Raw genomic sequence first — 12,540 nt, forward strand, 5'->3', positions numbered from 1 at the left:
GATGAATCAATGGCTTCTTTACGAGCCCTTTCAGTGCCTTACAGGACTCAACTACTTCCTTCATGTCTTGTGGGGAAAAAAAAAGGAATGGCTTATCACTCCAGGTAGTCTCATGACGGACGCAGCACTTTTAGGCACTTAATGAACAGACTGTGAATTTCTATGGCTTTATCTTGCAACAAATTGGATTACAGTATAATGGAAGTACATGACATGTTGTCTGTCAATGCAAGAGAAAAGTTAGATTGCCTGAAAGTTATATTACGGTACTGTATGTTAGGAATATGAATGCATATTGTGTCTGTGTGCATCCTCAATGAGGTTTTAAAGTAATCTGACAAAATTAATATGAAGTCTCATCACATGTAAAACCGCCATTGTCGGCAGATTCCATGTTCTTGACATAAGTCAAGAGGTGTTGACCTCAGATTTTTCTCTAAATTTAAACACTGGATTCTCAATCATGACCACCTACACTGATGACCACCCACAGTGACTGTCACACACAGTTTCACTTTGCTTTTTATCTCTCTTCCTTTACTTTTTATTGAAGATAGTCCGGCTGAACGATGGCACTGCTTTTTTTTTAGCAAAGAGCAAAAAACTCAACAAGCAATCTCATATGACTATAATTTCTCATCGGAAGTGAATTATAAACTCTATTCTTACTTTTAATTGCCCAGTAAAAAGGGATTGTCAGCTTGCTGTGTGTCTTTCTTGGTGCCTCACAGACTGCAATAAAACAGCACTTTTATGATGTTGTATGGCAGCCGCTTCTGAAGGGAGGCAAAAAAAAAAAATCAGTGACACCTCCGAACAAGCACATTTTTTTCTTATCTGTTCCCTGGCATCTTTAACTGCGAGTCAGTTTTAAACTCTGAGATAGCTAAACAGGCAGAAAGAATCATTGGAAAGTATGAGAACTTGTGAACATGGGTGTTGTTCTCCCACAGCCACAAAAGCCTGTGAGAGGATGGTTATGGGAGAGGGCTGACAAAAGGGGGAGGAAAATTAGGCTCGCCAGCATTCTTCTCATTTAAAGCTGTAACTACACAAAAAAGCACTCACGCAGTCTGGGCTGGGTCTGCTTGCTGCTTACAAGGAGAGGCACTCTTGTATTCATGGTGGTGCAGTGATAACCTGAGCATTTTTTTTTTCTTTTCATCCCTTTTCCCTTTTGCTTTGCACACAAGGAAGGCTCATGTCTTTCTTATAGACATGATGAGATTTGTGCATTTAAGGACTTTCTTTTTTCTGGTGGTCTCCGTAGCTCAGGTTTTGATTGTAACATGTCAAGACGGGAACAGTGGTAAGTGAACTCCTCTGCTCTTTATTTTAACACCTAATTGCTGTTGGGTATAATGTGTGAAAGTAGCTAAAGATTGTCCTTTGGACTGACTGAACATTAGCTCCTAATTTTTGTTTGTTTCTTTTGTTTTCTCTGTAACAGAAGTTAGGTGTAATTGTTCAAAGTCCTTGTTTCTGCAAGTAGTTTTAATCAATTAACTACAGAAACTCTTAAGTGTGCTCTGGATTACAGGAGAAGTTATTTAAGATGAGATAGTCAGGCAGTGCTTATTTCCCATACCCTGTTTTAGATTTGTTGTGCCAAAGAGATCTCTCCTTGTACACAACCACTTAATTGTTCCTGTTTTTTGTTGGATCGCAGTTATCGACCGTATGGAACATGTAAGTCAGAGTTCTGGTGAGGATGATCCCTCACTTGGTCATTGAATACTCTGTTTAGCTTAGAGAATATTTGAAAAGAGATGAAAGTAGCTCAAGTATGGATTATCTGCAATTGGGAAACAAGCCCTGCATGTCAGGATATAGCCCCTTTGGACATCTGTCAGTGATTGCGAGTGATGTCACCCTCAGGCACTGAAAATGTGCAGAGGAGGGGAAATGAACACCTTTGCGGTTTTGCATTACTCCTGCACCGCTCCGCCACTTTGGAACATTCATTAAGTGTTACCACAACCATTTTTTTTTTCCCCCCTTCGCACTACATAGTACATCTGCAAAAAGAATTTCAGCACCAGAGCTCACGCGTCTTTGAGGGAACACAGACTGCCTGTTAATTCAGGGCAGATGTGAGGAGACATGAGGAGGAGAGATGCTGTTGGATTCTCTGAGTCACCAAGAGGGGGGTGAACTGTGGGGCTGCTGATGTCTTCAGCTGGCAACTCCAAGAGCTGGAACACCTGAGTGTTCTTGTTTTAGTTGAACTGTGCTTCCCCCATTTTTTTTTTTTTTCAGCTGGAGTGTTTGATCTCTTGTGTCGTCACAAGGAACTCTGGTGTTTCTACGTATGATGTCACGGGCAACACTGAGCATTGGAAAGTTTACAGACTCTATTGTTTATTTTTTAAAGCTGTCATTCCCTCTGGTTAATTGTTTTTTTTCATTATATCATTAACTAAAATGAGTTGGCTTTTCTTTTTAGGTCCAGTTTCACATCAAGCAGACTGCTGCATGATAGTAAGAGCACCACCCTGTGGTGAATGCGGCATAGGGCCCAAAACGGTTTCCATGCACTTAAACTGTGCTGAAGGAATTATTTCACACTAATATAGATCCTTCCATTTAACAATTTATGGCAGCACTACAATTAAATTAAATTTTCTTGAATTATATGGACATCAACCAAGCTTAAAATGTGATACTTAAGCTGACTGTGAAATAAAATACAACTTTAGCTGGCTCCATAGCTCTCTGACATAACCAGGTTGAAAGGTTTTGAGTTCTTGTTGTCTTATGCAGTCTAGGTCAAACGCTCTCAGAGGCTTTGTTATAATCTGCTTCTGCACCCTTGTCGAGGAACTGTCTCTGTCCATATTTGTTCATGTGGAACAGCACAGGGATCTTGCAGACTCCTTTTCATGGAATTGTGGTGGAGGAGACGACTGCTTTTCGACCATATAACAAAAACAGTGGAAATTTCATGGCTTTTTGTTGACCAAAAGAACATGTGGTTCACTGGTGCTTTGAGACAATGTACTTTCATGTTTGAATGACTTGTTCCACACAATTACCAGTTACTATTGTATGTAACAGTTTTGAGTGTGCAGATTTTTTAGCATCATTTTAGAGACTATTTGTGTAGCTTTGTGAATAGAAAAGATGTTAACCAACCATATGGGGCAGTAGGAATGTACATCAAGAACAGAAAGACACATTTGAAAATTTTATATCACATTGTTCATATCCAAAATAGTCCCCAAAGTTATAAAGCAAAACCTAAAGCACTCACAATGTGTGAAACATTAAGTTGCACTGAGATATAGCATATGGTTATGGCTGCAATTACCAGTTACTCCATTTCATTGGGACTTTTATATGGAAATGTGTGTTTTAAATTAGTGTGGTTGAATGTTGATGAAACATACAAGCAGATACATTCTCTCAGAAAACTTTCAACACATTATTTAAAATCTGTTCTTAAAAATAAAAAAGAAGTCAGCAAAAGCTTGTGATGGGGTTATTGGAAAGACTTCTAAGGGACCAGATTTTGGTCAAATTTAGAAAAGAAAATATGGTGCTTTGAAGAGTGAAACATGTTTTAAGCAAATGTTGAAATTTTTAGTTCGTACAGTTATACAGGTCTAGATTAAACTCATATGTCTGCACATGTGCGGAAAGTTTGCTTGCAGAAGAACATAATTGGCAAATGAGATCAAGAAGCAGTTAAAAATCTTCTCCTTGATCTCATTTCTCACAATTGGAAATAGTGACGCCAACGCAGATTACCAGATTAAATCATAGCTGACCCTTCACACAGAACCAACAACCTACATTTGAAGAAATGATATCTGGAGTAAGGTTTAGGGATGTGAACATGGAAAAAGGAAAAAAATATATATAGCAATAGATCACTGACTCCAATAACAAAAAACAGGAGTCTGTGCCCAGAGTTTTAGCCAAAGAGAGAAATCATGCCTCTGCATGCGTATGTGTGTGTGTGTGAGTTTGAACATTACTCCTCCCAGACGCTGACATAGCTGTAAAACATCTTCAAAGATGCCACTTAGCGCTTTACATCAAAGAGACTAAACACTCAGTCTTGAGTTAAACTGTACGCCGCCGTGGCTTTCAGTCTGTAAGCAGATTTACGTTTGTCTCATCATCACCAGGTTTTTGATACTGATCGCAGCCAAAACGTAAATCATCTCAAAACGTTTTTCCCTCTACGAGAGAAACACACAACCAAAAATCTGGTATTCTAAATCAACAAAACCTACATGAGGTCACTCTGTCTCTCAAATTGGTTCCAGTTGTTGTTGCCACATCACTGACATCGCAACAAATGGGCTGTTTTCTACCAAAGCTGAAACGTCCAAACATGTGAATTCAACCAGGTCCACAGACGGCTTTGATTAGAAACACATGCTGCATTTTTGAGCTATGACTTGATTACACGCCTCTTTTCTTCCAGAGTTAAGGGGGTCGGACTCACCAGATTGTACATTGTCTTGAGTTACACGTTGGAGGAAGACAACGTTTTACCAGTTATCTGATGTGTAGCGTCTGGCAATGAACCTGGGACGTCTTGGTGGCATAGACGATGGGGCTGATAGATTTTTAATGCAGTTTGTGTCTGTGTGGACTACTTCATGGGAACTACTTATAAACCAAATTATTGCAGTCAGCAAATGGAAGCTTGGGGTGGGGGGATGACTTCCAGATGTTAAAATAGTCGCTTTGGCAGTATTTGGAAAATGTATTAAAATAAAAAAGTCTTGGAAGGGGAGGAAGTTCAATGGCTGATGTAAGATATATTGTTTCAACATTGCTTTTGGGTGACATGGATAGATGAGGAGCTCACTGTCTCATGATTTGTCTAAACAATATGAGGGGATGTCATTTCTCCGTAACTTTACATTGCGCACCACTGCAGGTTCAAGTTAAACTAAGTATTTGTTTGAAGGACATGCAATTATGGCTTCTCCTGACAGGTTTCCTGTTCCTTGATTGGTACGTACTCACCAATCTGCCCTGTGATCCACTCAGCCTGTCCATGTGGGAGGATAACAGGACAGAACATAAACACAGAACGGCCCGGGTTTCCCAAGTGCTGTAATTGTCTTAATTTCATTCTAATTAGAAGTGGTGCCAGCACTGCCATTTGTAACAGTCATAGAGCAAGAGCTCTGCCATTAAATTCAAATGTGGCATGACACAACTGATCAGATAAAACTAATTTCAGTTGATTTTTGTGCTGTTCACAGGTACAAGAGTGTGTACTGTATCCCACCAATATAGAAGAAAAGGTTCCAGATTAAAGCGGCTAGGTTCAGTTTATTTGTTAAAAGTTCTACTCAGCCTGTGAAAACAGTTGTATTATGTCTTTTGTGGTTCTGGAAGAAGCTTTGAACTTTAAAAGAATACAACCCAGATGACGTCATATCTTTAATATGGTTCTTAATGAAGAGTCTATATAACAAGCTGGAGGTGTGGTTTGGAAGACGTTGGCATTTAGGAGGCAGGGAGGGTCTAAAGAAAGACGTTATTCAGTTGCATTATGGGAAAGGTTGGATGTAGGCTAGGATATTTCAGCCACTGCTACTTTAATTTTGACCATTTTTTCTTTAATCTGTCTCTTGTCAGATTGCCAACTTTACAGAAGTGGAGTGCTAATTTTTTGAGGTACCCCTTTAGTGGTTCATGTTATCTAATTTATGCACACATTATCTGTCCCAGCAATTAAAAAGAGTAATATTGTCCATCCCCAAATGCCAGGAAAACAAACATGACCATGTTGATGCTTTTGTGGAGCCCAGCCGTTGCCGGTGCTGCAGTGCAGTTTGCTTGTACAGTGATTGTTGATACAGCTGGCTGTAGTTTTTCCAGGAGATCAGGGGGACTTTTGCCCTCTGGAGCTTATCCTCTGTAGGTTGGCAGGTCTCAGTGTAATATAGCACTCTCTCTGAACATGCTTTCTATCTCTCCCCTGGTGACTATCTCAAAGGCTGCTGTAATTGTTTTAAATCTTCCAATTTCATGAGATTCCATGTCCCACATGGGAACTTTTCTCTGGCATACAGTGTTGTGGATCAGGTAGTGATTCAGTAAAATTAGATTACAGTTCCTGTTGAGTGAATCTGATAATCAAGCAAACAAGCATCTCATTGTAACAGTAGAACATATGTGTATGAGTCAGTGTTAAGCTTTAGAAAGAACTTAAAATACAGTGCTAACATACTTTTCTTTAGGTTTGATAGCACCGTAATAATCGTTAAAGCCCAAATTATCTCATATAACCTTAAAGGCACAAAATACTTGTTAGAAATGTGATAACACTCTCTGTCAGATTCTCAAACACCAGCCTTACTTGTTTAAATGCCGCAAAATGGTGACTGTCAGCCATAATTGCAGGTTGTGGTCCAACCTAAATTCTAAGTTGTAGCGAGGTTGTGTATATCACAACTGCTGAGGGTGAACAAGAGGAGCTACATGGGCGTTGGTGGGTGACAAGGGTTAGCAATGCGGCCTATATGTTTAGGCTTTTAACAACTTGTTGGACAGCTGATTGACTTGACGGTGAAATGCCTCATATAAGTGCGGTGAAGTGCCTTGAAGAGCTTTTGAATCCAGGTGGTCCTCCTCTAGTGGAGGTCAAACAGTACAGGACTTACTTTACTGCAGTCTGTTAAATAATAAAAAGGAAATTGGTATATATGCTCACAAATTATTAATCTGTAGTGACTTTCAAGTGAACCAAAAGCTAAGGGAGTTGCATTATAATCAGTTGTGCTGTATCCATTTTTTTTTTTCTTTTCCGGAAACTGGATTTTTTTTACTCAATGATGATGATGGATGCCATGACTGAGTTGGATCACATGGTTTGGAATTCCCCTGTCCATTGTCAAGACTTGTTCGCCGTGTCTAGTGTGTTTTATATTTCTTGATCAAAATGGAATAAAGTCTTAAAACTGAAAGTATCTCAGGCAAAATGAATCATTATAATGACTGTACTGTACAATTGTCAGTACAAACATGGAGATTCTCCAAGAGGCTCATGTTCAGAAGAAGAAGAAAAAAAAAGGTTTTGTAGAAGTGAGTTCCAAAGACACATAGTGCTGAAGGCTTTGCTATGAAACACTGCCAGATCTCAATCGAGGGTATGATATTTCTTGAAATGTCATCTACGATTAAACTCATATTGTGTGCAAAGCAGATACATGTACAGTATTAGCTGGCAGTAGCATCAAGTCTGGAGTCCTGTGAGGCCCAAATATATCAGATGAGAATAAGTAAGTCTAAGGAAAGTCTTGGTATTTGGAACCAGTTTCACACTGGATCATGGTCTGTCATATCAAAATAGACTTGCTCATTCAGAGTTTCTTTGTGATAGACTTAAAGCATGTCCAGTAGGAAAGTAGGGAAAGAAGGGATGCATTCTTCTGACACAATGTGAGTCTATCCTGTCTCTTACCCACTGACCGCAATGTCCAGTCAATGTTCCCGAACAAACACTTCTCACATTGAGCCAGACCAATGAGATGTGGAAATGTCTGCTTGTAGCCTGTGACTCATGGCTACCATTTAACCTCGATGATTTCACCAAATGGGTAAAACGCTACAGCCAAGAAATGGCTGAAAGAGATGGAGTGACAGTGAGCTAAAAGGGTAAACATTAAATATGAGATGATTTTGTCACATAGCACACGCATCAAGTGTACTTACTGGTCTAGCTTTTAATAGTCTACAGCACATTGTGGAAAGTTAGAAACATTTCAACAAGGAGGACAACAAATCCAAATGTTGGCATGGTAATTTACAGTCCATCAGCTTTAAAATTATATCCATATGAATAACATCAAATCCTAGTACTTTGTGTTTCTGTAAATATACTTCAGAATTAAAGTGAAGCCACATGAGTTTTCCCAAAGAAACCGTATCCTGCAGAATAGTCATGTAATTATATAGACAAACCGTTTTCCTTTCTCGCTCAGGCTTCACTTAATCAGCCACACCAACAAATCCCTCAGGTTTACACAGCTTGAACTTTGTTGTGCATCATGCCAGTCTTTATTTACCTGAGCTACATTCGAGCTCTAAGTATAGGCTTAACTTCTGTCTTCATTTCTATTTAATCTCATACTCCTCGTTTATAAGCCTTTCACTGATGTGGCCTGGTATTTAAGGGGATAAACTTTAAATGTAGGATAAGACTGGAGAGAAGGAAACTACATTTCATCATAATTTCATATCTATTAGGAGAGGAGGGGGTGGGGGGGTGAATGGGAAGAAAAGTACAGGCACAGTTGCAGATCAGAGTGGAAAGAACAGAGGGCTGACAGAGAAAGGAGGAGGAAGAGGACAGAGAGGAGTCAAGGCAGGCAAAGAGGATAAGAGCTGAACTCTATAATGACAGAAAGAAACGCAAGAGTGAGAAAGAAGGGTATAAAAACAGTGGCAGCGAGGGAAACCCAAAGGATTGTTGGGAACATGACAAGTACTTCTTTGTAGTGTCATCCTCTACCCCTTGTACATCCCAACAGACTCCAGCACAGGAAGTGCTGTCAAATTGGAATTTCCTCTGGAAAAGCACATGTTTCAGATCTGGGTTGTTCTTGTTAATGCCCATTGTGATACATGGTTAAAAGATAAACATGAGATCAGGACAATATTTCTTTAAATTATCAATTGATATATTTGAGTGTAAATATTTTCCTGCACCCATGGGCAGTTCAAATAATAACAGTGAGGTGAAAGGCAGTAAAGTAACTGTGTCATGTTGTCTGCATCAATAGCTAATTGTGCTCAAAAGGTAGAAACCATTTAAACTTTCAAAAGGTCCTCTCATTTCTTCAACTGTCGAAATTAGGTCAGCAGTCGATTTGTTAGCTCTCACAACTAAGATTGTTGCATTTTTTCTGACTGGAGTCTGCCTTTTGGGAAAACATTTCTAAGGCACACAGCTGCTGATGACATGTTGAATAAAGTATGCAACTGTTACTGATAGAAGGGAGGAGTTTCAGCAAACAAACTACAGCAGGCAACAAATTTTGCCAAGAAATAATCTTGTGCTTGGCACTGATGATATTTCAAGAATGCTCTCAAGATGCTAGTAAAGTAGAGTTTCATTGGTTGTTGCAGTTTGGGTGTTCTGCCATAATGTCACAAGGCCAGAGGTGGGAATATTCTCCTCATACTTCTCTCATTACAGAAATACAGGTTACTGTGTGAGTGTGTGGGTGTGTGTGAGAGAGAGAGGTTTGACTACAATTAAATTATAGCAGCAAAATTCAACTCACAAGAAGCATTAAAGTGATCAATTGAAATTTAGCTAAATGCAGAATATGTAACTTGTTCCTAACAGCAGCTCCTTATATAATTGTAGGATGACTTGATTGGTAACTGTGAGTGTATAAACTGTGCAAACTGGATCTTCTTTTTAGTTTCGGACATCATTGTTATTGGTTATGATAATACTTTATTCACCACTGTTACTGTTACTGGAATCTGATGACTGTGTTACACTGTCTGGACTCAGTTCAGTGACCACACTTGTTATCAGTGTAGTGTAACAGCACAGTTCTGTAAACATTACTGGAATGATGGCAAAAACTATGAATATAAGTGTCATTTTGTAAAATGTTACTGGTCTGTAAGTACAGAAATGTGCTTTTTACCCTCTTATGCTTCTTATTCTTTCTCATAGCTGCCAATATGCAAAGTTGTCTAATTGTGATATGTACTGAGTGAGATAACTTACAGTTGGAAAATAAATCATGTAACGGAGACACTGTGTCCAAACTACTTTACACATATCGATGGCTTTCATGTCCAGTAATTTCTTGTTGATTATCATTCAACATATGCGCCAATAACAATCCGTGATAAGCTAATCTTGTATCAGCACAATACCAATTTATCGATCAGGCTCTAGTGAGTTTCACAAATGTAACCTTTTCAATGGAGATCCATGCGGTCACTACTTCACCAGCCCTCAGTAACCTCACAAAGATAAAACTGCATCATAACAGTGCCCTTCTGACCTCATCACCTCTCTCTGTCTATGTCTGTCTCCAACATTTACAAAAATGCGGGTTGCAATAAACTTCAAGGGCTCCATTTAGCAATAAAGAGAAAGTGATAAATTCCGTGTGTCCCCTGGGGCTTCAGCTGAATGATGTCATCACAGAGAAGGGGCCTCACAGTGCAGACCCCCTTTCAAGATCTCTGGGCTCAGTTATCTAACCAATAATAACCACAGCTAACACTGGCTACCGGCCAGCAGAGCCACTGCACTGTTTAACCCTCAATAAGAATGAGTCTTCTACAACTTATGACAGTCCCATGTGGTTTGTACCTGTACAGAGGCAATCACTAGAAAAATGCCCAAGCTGTTATCTCTATGTGTGGTTTTAGTTAAGCTCTGCAGACGGCATATGTTGTTGTTAGAATAATGGTTGATGTGTTGACTATCCAAGCAAAGCAATGATAGATGACTCCAGCAAGAAAAACTTGATGTATTTCACCTGGAATTAAGTCATGGTTTCCATTTCAGAGATGATCCTGGAATCAAGCATATCTCTAAATGTTTTGAGGAGTTTTTGGCCTTAACATCTGCTAAGACACTGTTTTCTTTACAGATACTGTCTCTATTCTCCATAACATCGGCTTTGTTTTGGAATTTTAGGGCTGTATCCCATTTGCAAAATGTGCTTTCTCTAAATGCTTTTACGTCACATAACAATGATATTATGGCAATAATTTGGATGATGCAATTTTCTGCATTAGGAATCCTTTGCAGGGTTCTGTGGCTTTAAGCCCTTCATTCATTCTTTCAACTTAAACCTTTCACATAAAGGTTGCAGTAAAATGTTCCTGGAATAAGTCATTTTTAAAAGAACTGATTTTAGTCCAGAAATGATTCCTTATTTATTCCTTATGTGGTTAAATGTGTGGTTAGTTTAGCTTGTTTAAGGGGAGTTGGTTGTTTAGTGGTACTGAGTTGTCAGTCTTTTAACACACACTGTCTCAGACATCATAGTTCTTTCTGGACAAGATATAGCCCAGCAAACATAAATAATGTCAACTTTGTGACCCCACAAAATGCAGTCCAGTTTAAAATGTAAATATTTATGGAAAACACCCTTTGCCCGAGGGGCTGCATATATGATACAGTGAACGTCAGCATCGTGGCCTAGCAGCTGCATCATTACTCAAGCTCGAGCTTCAAGAATAACCAGATGGAGACCGAGACAAAAAGAGCAAGTGAGGAAGAAAACGAACAGTGAAATACACACTAGTGAAAATAGGTACAATAAAAAAGAAGAGAAAGAAGAGGAAAAAAATAGAGGAGTGTGGAAGGAAAGTCCAGAGGGAGGCCGTATGCTTTCATAGGGATAAGGAGAAAGAAAGGGAGATTGGAGAGCTTAACGGGGATATGAGAAAACACAGGCTAATGCGAAAGAAAAAGTGGGATTTAAAAAAGCGCCTCCGGCAGCCATTTGGTTTGAGGAGAGGATGCAGCATCCTTAAACTCCTGTAGCACAGAGGTCAAACAAAATGTGGAGGCAATAAATCTCTCTTGCCTTTGGGGTTGCTCCTCACCACTAATATAGGACACCTCATAAAACAACTCTAAGTCCATCCCCACCTGAAGAATGATAATGGTTAAGCATGTGTATCCCATATACTGGTTTGTACAATTAATGGGAAACACGTTCGATTGAGGTTCAAGTAGACACTTAAAGTTGTGACCAAATGGTGCATTTGTTGCACTCCTATGAGTTGAACTGCAACTTTGTGCATGATATCACTGGCTTCTGCAATGAGTGTGGATGTTGCTGTTGTCTTGTTTTAGACTGTGCAAAGGAAACGGTTAAAAATAAGTTGTGTTCTTGCAACCACCAACAGTAGAGCCGAGACAGAGAAACAGAGAGAGAGAGAGATTTAGTGTCAGCACCTTGGTCTGCACTTGAAAAGGCAAACAGATGTGTTCAGCGCTGATGTAACCTGCAGACGGCATGCTTGATAATGTCCTGTAGAGCACGATTTTTAAATGTTTTAAGGGCTGTTTTACCAAAATCATAAAAAACAAAGCAAAACAACCAAAAAAACATATTTTCTAACTTTTCCCAAGTATTATCCAACCATGCAGACCATTTCAGAGTAACTGTTAAGGTTTCGAGGTATCTGTCTATGAGATTCCTGTCTCCAGCCACTGTAATGGAGGTGAATGGAATTTTCTTTGTGCTGCTCCAAACATCAAAAAATGATATTTGAAAAATTCAACACCAATGTGTCTTTCCAGCAACATTGTCCCCGTTACTCAGGGGAATCCACAGAGCAGTTTATAGGGGCAATTTCTTTTTTGGAATGTAACTCCACTGAAGTAGTAGTAGTACTTTATTGATCCCCTTGGGGAAACTGATCCTCTGCATTCGCACTGAACACTTGACAGTGAGGCCTGTGGATTATCCAGAGTAAGTTGGACACAGTGAGAAAGTATGTTTTGTGTGATTTGGGTGAACTGATCCTTTATCATCTGGCCCCACACTGACTAACATGACGCAATACAATTAC

General features: G+C 39.4%; 1 protein-coding gene across 1 annotated transcript in view; it reads left to right on the top strand.

Moving 5' to 3' along the window:
- Positions 1-1,036: 1,036 nt before the first annotated feature.
- LOC137192390 (collagen alpha-2(V) chain-like) overlaps positions 1,037-12,540 on the top strand; it is a 46,072-nt gene continuing 34,568 nt past the window's right edge. Inside the window, exon 1 of the mRNA XM_067603025.1 lies at positions 1,037-1,309. Within this exon, the coding sequence (XP_067459126.1) occupies positions 1,219-1,309 (91 nt within the window). The 5' untranslated portion in view covers positions 1,037-1,218. The remainder of the gene's footprint in view (positions 1,310-12,540) is intronic.

This window comes from Thunnus thynnus, chromosome 11 (genome assembly GCF_963924715.1).
Source record: "Thunnus thynnus chromosome 11, fThuThy2.1, whole genome shotgun sequence".
Classification (NCBI taxonomy): Eukaryota; Metazoa; Chordata; class Actinopteri; order Scombriformes; family Scombridae; genus Thunnus; species Thunnus thynnus.